Source organism: Lolium perenne, chromosome 4 (genome assembly GCF_019359855.2).
Source record: "Lolium perenne isolate Kyuss_39 chromosome 4, Kyuss_2.0, whole genome shotgun sequence".
Classification (NCBI taxonomy): Eukaryota; Viridiplantae; Streptophyta; class Magnoliopsida; order Poales; family Poaceae; genus Lolium; species Lolium perenne.
The window spans coordinates 71,587,912-71,607,093 of record NC_067247.2 but is presented as its reverse complement, the minus strand read 5'-3'; the positions used below and the strand labels follow the sequence as shown (position 1 = coordinate 71,607,093).

The 19,182-nt window shown below is 41.3% G+C and overlaps 2 protein-coding genes across 2 annotated transcripts; one reads left to right on the top strand and one right to left on the bottom strand.

Annotated features, from left to right (window-relative positions):
- The first annotated feature begins 10,294 nt into the window (after positions 1-10,294).
- LOC127292946 (deoxyhypusine synthase) lies at positions 10,295-14,129 on the top strand. Its single transcript, XM_051322494.2, has 7 exons — positions 10,295-10,566; positions 11,171-11,338; positions 11,507-11,725; positions 12,363-12,446; positions 12,882-12,987; positions 13,055-13,290; positions 13,578-14,129. Exons 1-7 carry the CDS (start codon positions 10,336-10,338, stop codon positions 13,662-13,664), a joined length of 1,131 nt encoding a protein of 376 aa, XP_051178454.1. The 5' UTR covers positions 10,295-10,335; the 3' UTR covers positions 13,665-14,129.
- A 385-nt stretch (positions 14,130-14,514) lies between these two features.
- LOC127292945 (uncharacterized) lies at positions 14,515-17,069 on the bottom strand. The gene is made up of 6 exons (XM_051322493.2): positions 16,998-17,069; positions 16,376-16,916; positions 15,679-16,064; positions 15,199-15,383; positions 14,911-15,058; positions 14,515-14,760 (listed from the first exon to the last, which is right to left on the bottom strand). The coding sequence occupies exons 1-6, from the start codon at positions 17,067-17,069 to the stop codon at positions 14,623-14,625; spliced, it is 1,470 nt and encodes a 489-aa protein (XP_051178453.1). The 3' UTR covers positions 14,515-14,622.
- Positions 17,070-19,182: the final 2,113 nt, after the last annotated feature.

Genomic DNA, 19,182 nt, shown 5'->3' with positions numbered 1-19,182 from the left:
GATGCCACCTCCATGAAGGTTCAAAGTCTGAATACCTTACATGAATATCCACTTGTTCGTTGGAACAAGTTGGAAGAAAGGTATGATCACTAGAAAACAATGATTCTACCTAAAGCTCATTATGATTGGTTGCACCTAAGGCTGCAAGATTATTAAAGTGTTTCTGAATACATTTTAACCATGTTCAGAATCACTTCACAATTAATATTATGTGGACTAAAAGTCACCAATGAGGAAATTGTAGAGAAAACATACTCTACATTCCACTCCTCAAATGTGTTGCTTCGGCAACAATACCGTGAGAAGGGTTCAAGAAATATTTTGAACTTATTTTTTGTTAATGGTGGCTGAAACAAATAATGAGCTTCTAATGAAAAACCATAAGCCACGTCCAAGTGGTTCTAGTCCATTCCCTGAAGAGAATGTGAGAAGATATGATAATCACAATAGAGGATGTGGATGTGGCTGTAGTCGTGGTCGAGGTCGTGGATATGAATACGGACAAGGGCATGGTAGAGGAAATTATGGTGTTTATTTCTGAAACACAGCTAGGCATCAGAACAGGTCCGAGAAGCGAGAGACAAAGAAAAAAGTGAAATTGATAAAACTGAGCATGCAAGGAACCATTGTGGAGGAGGAAACCATTGGGCACATAACCGTCGTACACTAAAATACCTTGTTGATCTCTATCAACAATCACTTGAGAAGAAGCACAAACGTATAGAGACCAACTTTGCAAACGGCAATGGTGATGGTACATATGGTGTTGGCACGACATCTTTTGAAGAACATGGAAGCCATGACGTAACTCATTTGGATGTCTCTGATTTCCTCGCACAAGAATAATTTACCTCGTTGTTGATTGTTACTTCATCTCACAATAAATGTATCTTAACTTTAATAAGAAATAAAGCATGGCATTTTCTTTCTTTATTATACAAATTACCATAAGTTTTATTGTTTAGTGCTCCCGCATGTAATCTTCCACAATTGTACAAATCCATTTCAATGCACTAATGTTTACTAGTATTTTCTTTTGAAGTGTATAGATAATCATATGGATCACGATCTTCTAAATGAAGATGATATATGTCTTGTAGAAAGTGCAATAATCAAGCCATACCAAAGAGTAAAGTGCATTTCTCATACCTAGTGATATATGATGCAGTTGCTAATACAATCTCTAGAAGTGTAAAATAAATTGACGACCCACGACGTAATGATATTACCTTGTGGAATAAAGATAAACACAAATGAAGCATTGTACTCCAAAAAGTCCCAACGCAATTTGTTGAGTTTTAAAGATATCTGCTTAAATGGTATCACACTAAGACAATATGTGAGTACAACTTAGAGTATCTCAACATTACAAAAATATCCTCGGAGATAAACCACGTGTAACATCCCAGAGCTTAGGACAAATACGGGGTAGATTTAGAAAAGGGTTGTGCATTTTATCGCAAAACGGGGGAAATTTTCGCGCTTCATTGCATAAAACCTAAGAGGGGTCGAGGCTTCTCTCTCGTTGCTATTAGGGTTAGAGTAGTGAGAGTGCTATAAATTTCGACATGATCTGAAACTAGGGTTTTGGAGAGGCATTTGAATTGGCATTTGAATTTGAATTTCAAACAAATATGAATATAATTAAAAAATAATTCAAATGAATTCATAATTCAAATGAATTCATAATTCATAACTCAAAACAATATAACATTTATACAACACAATTCATAAATGAATTATAAGAATTACAAATAGCTCATAAGAAAAACTTGAGCTTTATTGATTTAACACACATATTACATTGTCTTTACATAATTCTTTGATATTACAATATATAGGAACAAATACAAACCAGAAATAAGTAAATAAAAAGAAGATTACAACATGGAATATTTTTCCTACACTAAGTCTTCTAAAATCTTCATTTGATCTTCTCCATTCCTTGATCAAATTGAAACAAGCAATATATAAATAAAAGGAACCAGATTGTCCAGTAACAAGTGGCAAGGCCACTTGGACAGTGAAAGTAATGAGAATGGACCAGATAAGCATTGGTTGGGGGATCAAGTCCCAACCAAAGCAAAGCAAGGCATAGATCTTTTTCCCATCACACACCATGGTGAAACCAGGGCAGGACACCACAGCACAAAGCCATGGGTGTGCTGTCGACCAAGCAAAGCATCACCTGATGCTATAAATAGCACAGTAACAAGATAGAGATGAACTTCACGGGAACATCAAGATCACCAGCAAGAACACCACGGTAGTCACATTTATCTAGTTAATCCCTCCAACCCAAACCAAACCAGGATAAACCAAGCAGTAGATCATGGTGACATAGAGCAAGATCATCTAAGAGCTAGGGGTGAAGGCCAGTTGATCAAATCAACCAACAAGAGCACTTCATCAACAAAAAGAAACCATCTAGGAGATGGAGCAAGGTATAACTCATACCTGGAGAGGATCCAAGGATCCAATCCATCATAAGCATGCTCATACACACATTTGGTGTGGAGCAGATGCTCCATAGGGTTAGTCATCACTTGGTATAGACCAAGTGATGCTGGTAAGAAAGAGGCCAGACCAGTGCTAGTGAATCTAGTAATTGTACATGCACAAGTAAACCCAAGTACCCAACTATCCAAATAGCTAGACAAACCAGACCTAGTGACCAACTAAATTACCTAGCACCACATGGTGTTCAAACCATCAGTAAGACCCATTTTTTCATCAAAAGATTACCGCAGGGCATTCATATACATGATTCCCAACTGTGGATATTATTATTTTCATAAGACCAACCAGATAGCCAATTTACTTGCAACCAATGTCAGTAGCAAGCTACTGAGGCCACAACACAAGCCAATCAAGCAAGCAAGTCACACAACAAGCCCTCATTACCTAAAGAGGTTCAGACATGTATTTAATTCCAATTCATCATGGAAATCATATAAGCATCCTTTAATCCAACTGAATCATTACCAACACATGGTTCATCAAGTATATTTGACAGTAAACCATCACAAAGCAACAACATGACATGTACAGGTTATCTTACTGAAGCCTTCAGTAAAGCAAACCAGGCTATCAAATATTGTTTTTCAGGTAATTACTGCAAGCAAGAGCATCATAAATTGTTTACATAGCATACACGTACAAGTGTCACTGGCATAGAACCAGTAGCACCACAAGACACATATACTAGATGAGCATATACCAGTAGGCATCCTAGTTCACCAATTGATGACCAGCAAGTACTAGGAAGCTTAGCCAATGGCTAATGCTTCAGTTAAGAAACAACATAGCCTAGCAGTAGAGTAACATGGCAATCAATAGCATCACATGCTCCAGAAGGAACCATGGGAGCAATTAGGATAAGTACAACCTAGCAAGCAAGCACATACATCAATTATAGCATGCCAGCACAAGCAAATGTTGTGCATAGGAACACCAGATGAACTAAAAGGAGTAGGAGCAAGATAGGCACATAGCAAGCACCAGCAATGCACATGGAAAGCCATACAGAGCAACAACAGTAGCAAAGGAGCAGCACAAGTAATGACATGACATGACCAGTGGACAATAATGGCAACATCTGGCCACGGCAAGCCATATAGAGGAGAATCAAACACAGTAACACAGGAGGAGCATTCCTGCATGATCTATTGATCATCAGGAAGCAGGGGAAGAAGAAGAGCAAGACAAATCAATGGAGGTGAGAAGAGAAAGGAGAAGGAGAAAACCTTACCTTGCGCCTAGGAGCAGAGGCTACGGCATGGCGAGGCAGTGCTCGCACGGCCGCAACAGCTGTAATCTCAGGGAAGTCGCCGGCGTTACACCGACGAAACCAACATCACCACAGGCACCAGCAGGCCTGGAGATGACGACACAGGTGGCGCCACAGCACCAACCACACCAAGTCAATCTCCAGGAAGACGACTTGTTGACGGCGGCGGCCTCATCGCACCGGAAGTCGTGGATCGACGAGAACCGTTGGAGTCGACCGAACCCTAGATGAAGTGAGATGGCGATCTGGAGAAGGAGGCGGCGAGCGTCGAATCTACGCGGATAGAAAGGTGGAGCGTTGCAAGGAGAAGCTGCAAATAGGTAGAGCCGCGCGTCGCTCGCTATTGTAGCGCTAGAGAGAGGGTGTGGGGACCCCGGACCAGCTGTCCGAAATACCCGTTATGTATACAGTTCACGATCCCATGATCAGTGCGCCGTGAACACATAACCGAACTGATATCAGAATTACATCATCCATTACAAAAAGGAGTAAGAAAATTACAATAAGGTCACATGACCAATCTTTACATAATATCCACGAAGGGCTTAACTAAAACATCAGAGTAGCAGAATCACTTCAGCAGCGTAGAGCCCAAGTCATCTGCCTTAACCCTACAGGCAACTGACTTGGAAGACGTTCCTAGCTCGCATAGACGTCGTCAAATCCTTCTTCATATGTCGAAGTCCTCTAGGTCTGGCCAAGTAAATAGCCAGGGAAAAAGCCGTGAGTACATTTGAATTGTACTCGCAAACCACCAAGAAGGTGATAACAATTCTAACTAAAGAAGATAAGAGAGGAAGAATAGTTTCTCTGGTGGATATAGCATGTGAAAGAGAATCAGTTTCTCTTGTGGATATAGCATGTGAAAGAGAATCAGTTTGTCTTGTGGATATAGCATCCCACATCACAGTTGAAGGGGACACTAAGAGGGTGATAAGACATTTCTATGACATCTCTATATCTTTGTTAAAAAAGATACTTTAAAAGATACCCTATGACATCTCTATATCTTTGTTGAAGATGATACTTCAAAGAGTTCTACAACATAAAACACTAGGATGGGGTATCCCAATTTTATTTATCCTTCCCGACCATCTCCATATGGTCAACACATCCTTTCCCGTACCCTTCTGGTACTTCAAACAAGTTCTTTCCTTTCCTTTGTCAAACAATTTTGTAAAACAAAACTCATCAGGCTAAGCAACATCCATTCCAACCGTCCATGACCGCGGACGCGGCTATTCGAATAGATTTTACTCTGCAGAGTTTGCACACTTTCCCCGCAACTATCCGGATACCTATCGTGTGGGCATCGTCCCCGCATAACAACATATGCCACGACGGATACCCGAACATAACCTTTCGCCCATTCGACTTAGCAAGAGGTCCTACCCTATGGAGTATGTACCTCCCCGGCATCGTGGTAGCTCACCTCCTCTTGAGCGTGGCTCCACCGCCAAGCCAGGAGACCCATAGTGTCTTCCGGACGGGTCAGCCCCGAAGGCCTCCCGTTATACTATTGTCCCAACAATGACAACCCGGACTCGGGGGTAACCGTACTCTTGTATAGTTGTGCGGTGCCTCATGCTAAGAAGAACAAACGTCAAGCTAAGCTTCGTGCCCACGTTGGAGTAGTTGTGGTTGCGCGGGTTAATTGTCACGGGTGAGTACTTAGGCACCAAAGTTTTCATAAACAAGATTCTCTTTCCAACCATCTTTGCCAAGATCATTTCCTTTCATAAACACACACTTAGGTAAGTCCAACTCACCCAAGGTTTTCCAAAAATTCTTTTCAACAAGGTATTTTTCCAAGGGGTTCCCAACCTATAGTTTCATGTATAAACTAAGAGACAACAATGGCATGATGCTAGCCATCATACCACTAAGGAGATGATAATTGAGGTGTCAAGGAGATCGTACATACTTAGGATAAGCATGCATAGGGACATCATAAATAGTATGATTAAACAAGGGTCATGATGTTAATCATCATACCACTAAAAAGATGATAATATATATGTGGTCAAGGGGGTATACATGCTTAGGGTAAGCATGCATAACATCAACAAGGGGTTCAACATACTTAGGAACAAGTATGCATAGTAGAGGACCAATCATAACACAAGATACAAGGAACCAAGCATATAATGGAACAATGAACACAACAAAGAGGATAATTGGCAAGAGATCAAAAGATGGCTTGCCTTGGATTATTTGTCCCTGGACTTCTTCAACTCCATCAATATATGAATACCAACAATATAAATAAAAACCTTGCCTGAACCACTTCTTCTTCTTCTTTGGAATTGTTCGCATCTATCGTCAGAAAATATAAAAGGAACACAATCAAACATATTGCACCAACAAAACGACAAGCAACAAGCATCAATCAAAAACTAACCACTCTTATACGGCTAACATATTAAAGACTTATAGATACTACAAAGAATCTAAAAGAAAACCCATTTTATTTACCTAGTAAAGGTATGTGAGCTTCTCAACTTAGCAATTGCCTCTCTGGTTATCACCATGACATAAACTAAGTACCCCCTGGTAGATAACATTATAAAGAGTACAAGTGCATTAGTTTGACATCTCAAATATTTATATTTTATTTTCAAACTTTTTTTGGAAAAGTACAAATCATTCTTCTTATTTTATTTTGTTTACACAACACTACCAATAAAAAGGAAGTAAACAATATTTCACATCATTGGAAAACTTAAGCCAAACAATAGAACTAAGGTTAAGTTGCAGAGGTTTTGTTTTGCAAGAATAAAACATTGGTTGATCAATTTTTAATGCAAAGAGGTGGTTAAGGTTTCCAAATAAAACAAAATGTTTTGCTACAACAACCCATGTCACACATACACATTACTAACAGTAACAAAAATGCATGAACAGAGACTAACACTATTTTTCCTAGATGGCCAGTACTAATACAAGACTAACCCAATTGGATTCACTCAAAAATATCAATCCTACAAATTTAGGAATTTGTTTGAATCTGACTGTACAGAAAATAAGATCTGTAAGCCATAAATCCTAGAAAAATCCTAAAAATATGAAACCAATGGCATTCAAAAGATATTTAAATAGAGATGCATACACAATTGGATTTGAGTTTAAATTATTTCTGAAACTCTCAAAATTGAATTAACAAGGTTACTGTATGTCTTTACCATTTTCTTTATCTCTGGAGTTACAGAAAAGATAAAAGTTTGAAACTTGTTTGAGATGATTAAGAAAACATCCAGCAGTCCTACAAAGTTGGAATCACTCAATTAGGTTCAAAGATGGATTTTTGGTGATTTAAAAGCTAACATCGATGTCTGCAGAACCCACAGAAAAAGTTTAATTCACCACAAATCGTACACAAATTATAAAAATATGAGGTCAATTGCATCTGAAAGATATTGAAAAGCTGGTTCTTACCCAATTTGTTTCATTCAAAGATTCGTTCCCAAGCTCCTGGTTTAATTCGACAAAGTCAGATCTGGCCAAATCTTGATCTGTGAACCATTTCAGTTTTAGGAGGTCATTCGAAGTGAAACCAACGCCAAAATGAAGGTACGGAAGAGGGATTTCACCCGCAGTTGATTTTCCTCAAAAAGGTTTTGTAAAATGGGACAAATCTAACAAACAGTGAATCTGCATGTTTATAGAACTTTATTTACCGAGGCAAATCTGTAACGAATTTGAGGATGAAACCAACGCCAAGTTGTAGACCTTTTCAATATCTATCCGCGGAACTTTGAATCGCTCGATTTGGCCCTGCACACTAGTTTTGGCGGATTTTACAAAATCGTACAAAATCTGAAACAACAACATAGCAGAAATTACTGCAGGGATTTGGACGAACTTTGCTCAAGAACTTCAGATCTGAGGATAGCTCAAGCTTCTCCATGCTTGGACCAACATGCACCTGTATCAAGATCCAATCTTAGCAAGGGAGGAAGAAGAAGAGGATGGAAAACCATCTAGGGTTGGGGAGAAGAAGGAGAGGGAGGCTCTCATGGTGAGGAGGAGCTTGAGGGAGGAGGGGAGCTTCATCTTGGTGGATTTCCATGGCCATGGCCGGCCATGGAGCTTAGGAGGAGCAGCAGCTCGTGGGTAAGTGGAGGAAGAGAGTGTGAGGGAGTGGAGAGTGGAGAAAATGAGAAGAAAAAGGGAGGGGGTGGCCGGCCAAGTGAGCTTTATAGAGGGAGAGAGTGGTGGCTGCCTCCTTTTTGATTGGCTATGGTGGGTGGCTGCCCATTTATTGATTGGGTTAGGTGGGAGGCAAGTCTTGTGCAGGAAGGAAAAGAAGAGAAAGGGCTGGCCGAAATTCTTGCCATGGCCGGCTCATTTCTTGCCAAGTACAAGAGAGAGATGAGAAGGGGAGACACAACATCTATGTGTATAGGTCAAAGCATGATGTTGACGAGATAATGTCTATGAGTGACTTTGATGATGGTAAGAATAGGTGTAGGTACATATAGATAAAAAGAAGTGTGAGGTGTTAAGTACTATGAGGATAATTTCTACCACTTTGGTTGTCACAATCATAAGGTGGAAGTAGATCAAAGGTATAGTTGATGATTAGAATTTTTCATTTGAATTCAAATTTGGAAGGATTGGGATTGATACATGCAACAATACATGAGCATGCCAAGGTAGATGGGGTGGTGATGGTGGTTTAGATAATTGTAGAGCAAGGCTAAGAGACATGGTGAGTGAAATATCCATATACTCACAAGGATGAATATATTGACAGAAATTACCAATTCATGAGGTCGAGATGATGATGGTAAATCAGAGTGAGATGTGATGAAGGAATGGAAGTTGTTACTAAATATGGAACTTTATAGAGATGGGTCTCCACCACTATGAGAGTTGATCAAAATATTTGGATAGGGTCTATATTGAACTTGCCTTTGAAATCATTTTGAAAGGGACAAAATAAGGTTTAAAATGAAATAGGTCTATTTGCAAAACAAAGCATAGTAGAGTTTTCTTTAAGCCATTTGTTTTAGAAGGTGCAAGGATGGCACATGTACCATAACCATGCATTAAGAGAAAGAATAAAAATCAAATACTTTTATAAACATGTATTTTGGGTAGAAGGAAATGAGATGATAAAATACCATCCACAATTCTCTCTTGTTATTTGAAGAAACCATTTGAAGAGTTTTAATAAAACTAGAAGTAGTTTTGTGATCAAAACTAGAGAAGGAAAAACAATAGAGTTTCTGAGAAAGAAAGCTAGCTTATTTAGGGAGGAGTGTTCTCAAGAGTAGATGGTGGCTACAAAATGTACCCATCATTCCCACTCTTGGTTTTATGAAGATTAAACTTGAATGCAAACAAGAGGTAAAAGTGAAGGAAGTGATCTTGAGGTTAAACATTGGATAGGGTACAGGATCAAGTGAATATAAGAGTTGCAAGTGGAGGATGTGACGTGCAATACGTGGAAGTTGCAGAGGGTGTTGCATAGATGAGATCCATGCATTGAGGTCACCAATAACAGTGGTGGGTGCTTCGATATCAACTGCCAAAGTCTGGAATCTTATAAGTCTGCCGAAACAGATTCTTGACTTGGCTTCAAAATCAACCAGGATGAGTGGGTATAAGAGAAGGATCTAGCAAGGGGTAGATGATACCAAGTTTTGAATTAAGGATGATTTGAGCTAGATTATCACAAAGAGGAATATCAAGATGGTACACTCAAGTTGCCATCAGGAGAAGGGTTTGATGCAGTAAGAAGGAAAACAATTCTTCCTAAGCCACACATGTGTTTTATTTAGTGAGTTGCTTGTTTAACCACTAGAGGTGTTGTTCTTAAGGGTAGCTCAAAACAAAACTCAACAAGCAAATCCAGACAATTCATCTACCAACAGATCAAGTCAATTCATCACAACAAACAGATCAATGAAATTCATCTTAATTAGTCTATAGAATTTTTTTTGTTCCCCCTAATTTTTGCACTTTGGATATTAAACATGTTTGCAAAAGTTGGGGTGTTACAGAGGGAGAGAACCGCGGCGAGGCGTGAGGGGAGTCCCGCGGCGGTGGGGAGCGGTTGTGCCAAAGTACGGTAGTTCGGCCACACAGGTCGAGGGCTAAAAGCTATTTCTTTTCCTGATCGGTGGGGATCGTTGGGGAGATAGTGGAGATGGTTAGGGCTAAACATGTTGCGCTCAACATTGGACTCGCCTACACCGTTGGATGAGCTGTTTGAATGGATGTGATTGTTTAGATCTCCGGCTCTGTGTTTTTTTATATTAGTAGAGATGGAGATGGAGATAAAGCTGGGCCTTATGTTTGAAAAAACCATCTCTGCGTATAGCTCCTACTGTTCCAAATAGACCATTCTTGGGCCATCAGAAGCTCAAAATGTTTAGCCCGAGAAAGCCCAAGAGAATGTCCATCTCAGCAAAGTAAAGGAGAAAGAGAGCAGACCGGAGGGACAGCCGCCGCGCGGAACCTGATTCGACAAAGCCAAGCTTGTTTCACTGCGCGGCGGCGGCGGCGGCGGCGACTCGGGCTCTAGGGATTCGCCGGAGATGGACGGCGAGGGAAGCAGCGCCGGAGGGAGAAGCACGGACCCGCTGGAGGGCGTGCGCGCCATCGTGCTGAAGCCGTCCGAGTCCCTGGACGAGTCGCGGTTCACGAGGATCGCCGGCGCCGACTTCAACGACGCCGGCCTCGGCCTTGACGGGCTGCTCGGGTCGCTCGCGTCCACGGGGTTCCAGGCTTCCCACCTCGGCGATGCCATCGACGTCGTCAATCAGATGGTACGTGCGCCACCAGCTTTTCCCTTTCTCCCCTCAGTTGCGACAGATTTCCTTTTGAGCGTGGGATTAGCCGTAGTTTGTATGTAAGTGGGCATTTAGCTTGCAAGCCTAGGTGAAGCAGATAATTTCATCCGGTTGTTTTTCGACTTGAAGTATATTTCTGCGGCGTGTGGGTAGTTGGACTAGTTGCGCGAGATGAAGCTGGTGAGTGCTCTGTTTTCCCCCAAAACAAATAAAAAAATTCTCTTACATGTGTGAATTGTCTGAGCAGTTTACATGAATTCGTAATGTTGTTGAGTAATGTACTAACTGCTGCAAATATATATCATACGCCTGAGTATTTGCAGTAACAACCAGAGCGCATAAATGAGTGCTCTTCATGCAACTTAGTACTGATACTTAATTTAAACAAGGCTACGTGTGGAACTTTTAATCAAAGTACGTCCATAAAACAAGCTGGGAGCAATCTGCATAAAGGGATGCCTGTCAGCTGTCATCACAATGCAAGCTTCAGAAACTTGTTCTTTTCCGAAAATTCTGCTGATTTTGCTTCACTCATTACATTTTACTAACTCTTCATTCCTTGTGTTTGGCTGCAATGAAGTTAGATTGGAGGTTGTCCCATGAGAAGCCAACTGAGGATTGTGATGAAGCTGAACTTGACCCGAAATACAGAGAATCTGTCAAGTGCAAGATATTTCTTGGTTTCACCTCAAACCTCGTGTCTTCTGGCATACGCGATGTGATCCGGTTTCTAGTTCAACATCACATGGTAAATTCTCCAACTTTGCATCGTGTATATCCTTATAACAATCTATGTAGTAGAAGTATGCCTAGTCATATAGAGACATTTTTTCCAGTTCACTAACATCACTAAGTGCATAGCCATTGATGACTAATTTCCTAATCCATTATTTTCCTCCAAAAATGTGTTCTTCAGGTTGATGTCATTGTTGCGACTGCTGGGGGTATAGAGGAAGACCTCATAAAATGCCTCGCGCCTACGTACCGAGGCGAATTTTCTTTACCTGGGGCACTGCTGCGGTCAAAAGGACTTAATCGGATAGGAAATCTCTTGGTGCCTAATGATAACTATTGCAAGTTTGAAAACTGGATCATGCCAATTTTCGACAAGATGCTACAAGAACAATCTAGTGAGGTAATCATACCTCCTAGTTTAAACAGAGTTGGTAACAACTTGTTTGAATTTTATCTTAATTAAAAACTTATTTGAATTTTGGTTCCATATATATATCCCTGTCAACCGAAATCCCCAAATAATGTGGATTGTGGCCACGCTTCCTTTCGCGTGTCATGGGTTAATTACATAAGATGCATGAGTACGAGTAGATCAATTATATCTTGGGTTTAGAGAAACTAGTGATATAATCTTGATATGTTTCTCTTACAATCTCTGGAACCTCGTTCAATGGGATCCAGTTATTTTTCTGAAAAAGAAAATAAGCAATAAAGATACTAGAAATTTGAAATTCTACCTGACTTGAACACTATTGTAAATTGGCTCCACGAGTTTCTTTCTTTCAGATGTATTATTTACCGGCGCCCTTTGGAGCAATCACTTCGTAATTTTCTAGCAATGAGTAAATGGTATGGAATATCGGGGCTACTGGATATTGTGAAGTGTAATGTGTGTATCATGCTATATAAGTTTCTGCACAAATTTCTGAATTCTAAGTGAAAACGTTGTGCCTTGTAATGTGGGAATTCTCTGTAATAGCTTCAATGCCAACCGATTTTTATTTCTGTTATCTTCATCAATTTCTTGTTACCTGCAGAATGTCTGGACACCATCAAAGGTGATTGCTCGTCTTGGCAAAGAAATAAATGATGAAGGCTCCTACCTTTATTGGGCATACAAGGTAACGTGTTTTTGGCTAAACCTTTGTTTTACATTACAAAAAAATTCTAAAGAAGTGTGTAAATGCTGCTCATATTTAAGAAGTTTGTAAATAACTTTGTTGGATAAGCACTTAGTAAACTAGCGTTTCTTCTTTAGAAAAATGAATTAATCTACTTGAGAATTTTGTGGGGGTTTAGTCTGTTATGGGTGTAATTTCAACCTAAAAATTATTTTCAGCATTGAGTCGTATGGTTTTACCCAGAAATAGTAGCCGTGCTTGAACCATTCTTAATTTTATCTGAACTGGGTCATAGTTTAGCAGATGTGAACATGATTCAGTGTCTGCCTGCCAGGATGTTACCCTGTTCACTTTACTGTTGGGTGGTTTTTTTCTTTCAAGAGCTTTTGTGCAAAGTCTCAAGTCGCATAGTGCTGACTCAATTAAATTTACCAGAACAATATTCCTGTATACTGCCCAGCATTGACTGATGGATCGCTTGGAGACATGCTGTTTTGTCATGCAGTTCGCAATCCTGGTCTTATTATTGACATTGTACATGGTAAGTTCCACTGTACACTTTGTTTTTTTACTTCGGTTTCATTTTCAAATACTTGAATGTTTTGCAGATATAAGGCTCATAAATGGTGAAGCCATTCATGCAAGCCCAAGAAAGACAGGGGTCATAATTCTTGGTGGAGGCCTTCCAAAGCATCATATATGCAATGCAAATATGTTCCGCAATGGTGCAGATTATGCAGTGTACATCAACACAGCTCAAGAGTTCGATGGAAGTGACTCAGGAGCACAGCCAGATGAAGCAGTTTCATGGGGAAAGATCAAGGGTTCAGCAAAACCTGTGAAGGTATATATACATGCATACCTTCAGAAGTACTCCGTATAAGATATTTTTTTGGTTTTGTGGTTTGCATACTACTAGACTCATGTTAGTAAAGAAATCCGTCATCTGAGTCTTGCCTGGCTTCTATTTCTAAACCATCTTGATTTACCATCAACTCTTGCACTGTATAATATTGCAGCCTCGGGGTTTAATGATACTATGGGTCAAAAACATAATCGTGCAATGCAATGATGTCATACATCACATTTGATTATTACTGTACTCTAACATGTCAGCTTTTGGAAATGCAGGTCCATTGTGATGCAACTATTGCTTTCCCATTGCTCGTTGCCGCAACATTTGCGCGTAGGTTTCATGACACAAATCCGACCAACTGAATTTCTGGAGGCAAACTAAGGACCTTGAATTGATTATTTTTATTGATCTCCACCCAACTGCCTGGACTCTTTGGAGCCTACGGGTTTAAACTGGAAGGTTTTCGTCTGCTACGTACCACTGTTAGCGGCATCTTCCTTTGTTGTACATCTGAGATGTAGTACCATTTGCATCTTTCAGTAAGATTATGTATGGAGTGGCATCATACAGTTTGTTCATCTCTGTGCTCAGATGGTGTCTGACACAAACAAGATTAGGAAATAGACAATTGTTTGGTGCCTCTTTATCCGGTGAGGTTCAAACAGCACAGAGAATTTATTTTTCAAGATGATGGCTTGTAATTCGCGGAGGCAAGTGACCCACACGTCAATTTTCTTTCAGACAGCACTACGTCCGTTTGTGCTCTGTTCATACCCTCGAAACAGTTTAACACTACATTTACATGGCAGAGAGTTTGACCATACATATCTGGGTGTTGTATGATGATCTTCTCTGTTTTAAATTTGCAAATGCAGCAGCTATAATTTGAGTTGGAAGTGATGTCAATGTAAGAACGCACTGGAGAATATAGGCAAGGTTTGCATCCGATTGATATATTAAAAAACTAGGATCTTCAATTGTCATCCCTTGTTGAAATTACATGGCAGAGTTTTTGATCATATATAAGTATATCAGCCTTCAGTAACTACACCTCTATATGTTCTTATTATATATATGGTGTCACAAGCCATATTAATTATCCACCACCTTGCCCCTTCCATCCTGGTCTGCCGCCTTTGCCCTCACCACATTGCATCTTCTTATGTCAACAAGTTTCCGGAGTGCAGCGTCCACTGTCGTTCCTCATCAGAATCTGGGAACCTCCTCCAGCAGCGACTCGCTCTCTGGAAACATTGTATGGTCCTTGACGGAGTGATAGTTGCTGGCGAGGATCCGGAAAATGGGAGCACATATCCGATCTTACATCATGTTTCCGAGCCCCACACATTCCAGTGAGCCCCAGTGCCCGTTATTTGGCCCTGTGAACTCGATCCGCTTCTTACAGAGCGTGCAATAGCTGAATCGGCACGACCAGCAGAAGATATATTTGTCGTCACCCTGGATGCATATGGCCATATGTTAGATGCATAGCGACTAGCGAGGGAAAAAAATCAGTGCTCTATGAACTGTTCACATGTGGAATGGAGTAATGGAACAAAATGTTCATGCCATATGATGCAGATTGAAAACGTACGACCTCTTTATTACCTTGAAATTTCTTTGACGGCACTTTGGGCATTTGACGATACTGCCCACCGGGTGCCTTTGAGCCACGCGGTTTTCTTTTTCTAGCTTCTCCATTCGCCTCTGCCAATCTGTCTGCTCATTTTCCCTAGGTGCATAGAGATCGCAACTCCTACAGTAGACGGATTAGAGCTATAGTTATGCAAAAAAAAAATGCCTTCTCTTGTTTTAAGAAAGAGATGTATCATCTAGTTAAAAAAAAAGAGATATCATGAAACAACTAAAAAAATGATCTGCATGAAAGGCACATACCGACAGGAGGCCTTGCCACAGCGGAAGCAGAAGCTCTGATAACAGTTACCACAAAGCATTATGTTGCACCCTTCGGTTCTGCTGATTGCTATTCCACAATTTGGACAGAATATAGCATCACCATAAAGCTTTCTTATGCTCAACATTTGCTCCACCATCTCCCTCGCAATCATCCCGCGTGACTTCTGCAAACATAAAGTTAGAGATAAAGGGTGGGAGATATTCAGTTACATGTCACTATTCTGCAACAGACAGTATGTAACCCCGGATCATCAAGGTATCAAATGCATGGTGTATCAGTGAAGAATTTACCGGAAAGGTTTTTTTTTCAGCGGTAACATCACACTATTAGGAAGATGAGCACAAACTGCACAGTGTGACTACAAATGCAGGTTTGAAACATAATACACTACTAGAGACTTGAGAATCTAAGCCTCCTTACGATGCTAAATACAGAAGAGATTTCAGGTGCATATCTACCTGCGGGTGCTGCAGCTTTTGTTCTAGGGTTAGACACTGTTTCCCCAGATGGCGTGGGTCCTTGCAAGATGAACAGAAGATAAATGAACATTTTGGACACTGCGCATTCTTATCCTCATCTTCCAAGCAACCGATCCCACACCTTGGACAGTAAACAACGTCTGACATCGAGTCCAGAGCTTTCTGAAGAGTAAGCCTATCCCAGCGTTCAAATTCTTCTTTGCTAAGAAGTCTCTTCAACAAGTACGGTGGAATGGAAGAGCTACACTTGGTTTCGGGGCATATCAATTTAAACACACTACCTTCCTTCACATGCATTCTGCATAAGGTTTCCATGCACTTCACACAGAACAAGTGTTGACATGGAAGCTCAATGAAGTTTGAACCTAATGGTTTCAAAATTAAAGTTAGTTTACAGGGGAGCAAACATCTATGAAGGTAATTCGGTTCTCTAGGAAGATTCATTAGAAAGTAATAACTGGTCCCCCTATCTGTAATAGTATCTACTATGAAGTATGAATCATGGAAATTTCAGCCAGGTACTAGCTACCACTACGTCACAGTTCAACAAGATAACAGTATGCAATGGACGCCATAATACAAGCACTATTCTCTTCCAAGGAGAACCTAAAACAGTTCATCTTAAAAAAACAGAGAATAATCTTTTGCCATAACTGGGCAAGGAAAAAAGGCTTACCTTTGCTCTGGTTGAGGCATATCATGCACATATGGAGATCCTCAAGAAAAGCTTGATATCGCTTCTTACTACTGTAACTGAGCATTGAAGGGATTACAGATTTCAATGGGAGACTTCTTGAGATTGCGCAATTATCTGCTCTCTGCATTGGAACATCTAGACCTAACGTTATTTTGCTGTCACACCAGAGGTATGCCAAAGAAGAATTATGTAGCCACTCAACCCACTGATATATCACTTCCTGCCCGGGCAGCTCTGCCCAAATGGTGTCAAGCATCTCACAAAGTTGAGTAACATTAGGCCCATCCATCCACCTGGCAGTGATCGTAAAATATGGGGGGTCCTTGCTTGGATAGGACCGTGGAAGCAGGCATGTCAATATCAAAGGAGGTAGGTACTCAACATTGCAAATGTAAGAGAATTCATTGCCGTTGTCTTCTGTACCATCATCAGGACACACTTCACCTTCTAGATTTTCATTAGCTGAAGAGAGCTTAGCGCGCACTTCAGTGCCATCAGGCAAGTCGTAACGTATATAGATCTGAAAAAAAGAACTCATCAAAACAGAAGAACAAATTCAGGAAGATTAAACATCACTGACGACCAACACAACACAGGAAACCTGGAAATAGCGAAGACCTCCTTTCTTTTCGAATTCACATAGATCATCCCCATATATTGCTAACAATGCCATCAGCTGCAGTGAATGAGGAGATCAAGTGAGTAATAAACAAATAATCTTTGCAAGTAACATGACTCTAAATCAACATAGCCCCAACTCGTAAATGTGACATTTTTTTCCAGCATATCGTTTCTTGGACATTGAAATTCAAATACTACTACTGCCGACTTGACTGTATCTGGAGACCAGAACCATATTTTGAGAACATAACCATCATCTTTTTGGGAGAAAAATAGAAGACACAAAGTTCTGCAAAACCCCTCTTAGTCCAGGCGTCATAACATATGATATCTGATAAGAAAATACTACTAATAGGGGAATTTCATCGCGATTAAGCTTCACAGAACAGAGCGAGGTCATACGATTAGCGAACTTTTCCAATTTGATCGGTGGTAGGTGGATTAGTAATGCTGACGTACCTCGTCTTGCTGTCGCTCCTGGTTGGCACGGACCTCATCCTCGGCGCCGGGGCAGAGCCCCGCCACCATCGCGGCCTTCTCCAAAATCGACTCCGCCTCGGCCGCCGACACCCACGGAGAGTCCAGGTTGAGCACGTCGGCCTCCTCCCTGCCACCCCCATCACACCACGCCGCTCTGGCATCCGCTGCTTGCGACGAGGACGAGAAGTCCCCGTGGGGACTGAGGTGGGGTTCCGCCGGTTGTGCCTGCGACGACGAGGCGCCGGCGGAGGCTGCTGCCATGGCGGGAGGCCGCAGAGTTGCTGTATGAGTCGCGAGCATACCTCTGTTGGCTTCTTTTTGCCGTGGTTTCTGTACTTCAATGCGGAGAGTCTGTAACAAATCCGTTTGGTGCAGAGGAGATTTCATAATTTTTGCGAAGCTTATTTTTTTCTAGAAGCACGACATACTGTATGATTGTTCTGTACGAAACTATTTTAAATGTAATTTCATTCTGCAATTTTCTTTGATTGTAACCACCCTCGGGGCTCAAATTTTTTCAACATCTATATATGTTAAAAAGGCAAGCGTCTCCAGGGTGATATGACGTAAAATCAGTCTGCTCCCCGTAGTTGAATCCACTTATGTGAACAATCTAGGGCGAGTGATCGCTTGCAAAAGAAAAAACAACATTTTTTTTATGTGTGTCATTTTCTCATATGATATGTAAAAGTTGTAAAAACTGCAACATTTCAAACCCACACATGTAAAAAAGGTATGTAACAAAACCTTATATGGTGCAGCAAAAACTAGGGGAATCGATCCCAATATATGGATCATACAAAACCAATGTACTACAAAACATATGTTTACACAACAAAACCAGAACATGTTTGGAACGTGGGCATAATCATTCAATAGGGCATGAGCTGTATGCAGTAGATAATATGCATGTTTGCAGCGCATGCTGAAACACAACACCGTATGCAACATGCACATATCTAGATTTTCACCATCAACAACGGAGGTATGTAATCGCCATAATTCGCCGGCCACGAAGATGACTTGTACACCACTTGATCCATTCCCGATGACACCCCTAAGCTATGTGACGTGACCTCAAGCTCCATGGAGACATCTAGTGCATATGAGAAAATAAGGGACGCTCAAGGGTCGAAAGGGGGCACTAGAGAAGGAGTGGGTGCTCAAGGGTTGGAATCGCCGGAGGAGGAGCTCGGTGGAGGATCGTGGAGCAGAGAGAGAGAATGTGTGTGTGTGTGTGTGTGTGTGTGTGTGTGTGAGAGAGAGAGAGAGAGGAGACTGAGGAGGTCATGTGCAGGAGGTAGACGAGCGAGAAAAGACATGCAAATAAATAACATATATCAACGATAAACTAGACGTAGTGCATCTCTAGCGGCGCGATCCAAACAGATCGACTCGTGCGAACCAGCCCATGTGGTTACCAAATTTGGGGTGTGGATGCGTCAGGCCGGAGAACACGTCTTCCTTCGTCCCTCCCTGCTTGGCCACCGAGTCCTCCCGTTGGTGGGCAACGCGTCCTCCCTTGGCTACCCAGACCCTCCCAAAAATGGCTAGTGTGGGTCGCGCCGCTGGGTGCCCTAGCCTAGCAGATGATACCACAACCTAATTTCTATTTGCAGCTTAATCGAAATAGACATAATTGTACGATTTGGGGGTCACGAGGCTGAAGATGCCCTTGCATCTCT

Bases quoted from the DNA above. Each gene is read 5' to 3' on its own strand.
- LOC127292946 (XM_051322494.2), top strand. From the start codon at position 10,336: ATGGACGGCGAGGGAAGCAGCGCCGGAGGGAGAAGCACGGACCCGCTG. The intron at 11,726-12,362 runs GTAATCATACCT...TGTTACCTGCAG, and splicing joins TACAAGAACAATCTAGTGAG to AATGTCTGGACACCATCAAA. The intron at 13,291-13,577 runs GTATATATACAT...TTGGAAATGCAG, and splicing joins GTTCAGCAAAACCTGTGAAG to GTCCATTGTGATGCAACTAT.
- LOC127292945 (XM_051322493.2), bottom strand. From the start codon at position 17,069: ATGGCATTGTTAGCAATATATGGGGATGATCTATGTGAATTCGAAAAG. The intron at 16,917-16,997 runs GTTTCCTGTGTT...TCTTTTTTTCAG, and splicing joins GAGGTCTTCGCTATTTCCAG to ATCTATATACGTTACGACTT. The intron at 15,059-15,198 runs GTATGTGCCTTT...CGTCTACTGTAG, and splicing joins TGTGGCAAGGCCTCCTGTCG to GAGTTGCGATCTCTATGCAC.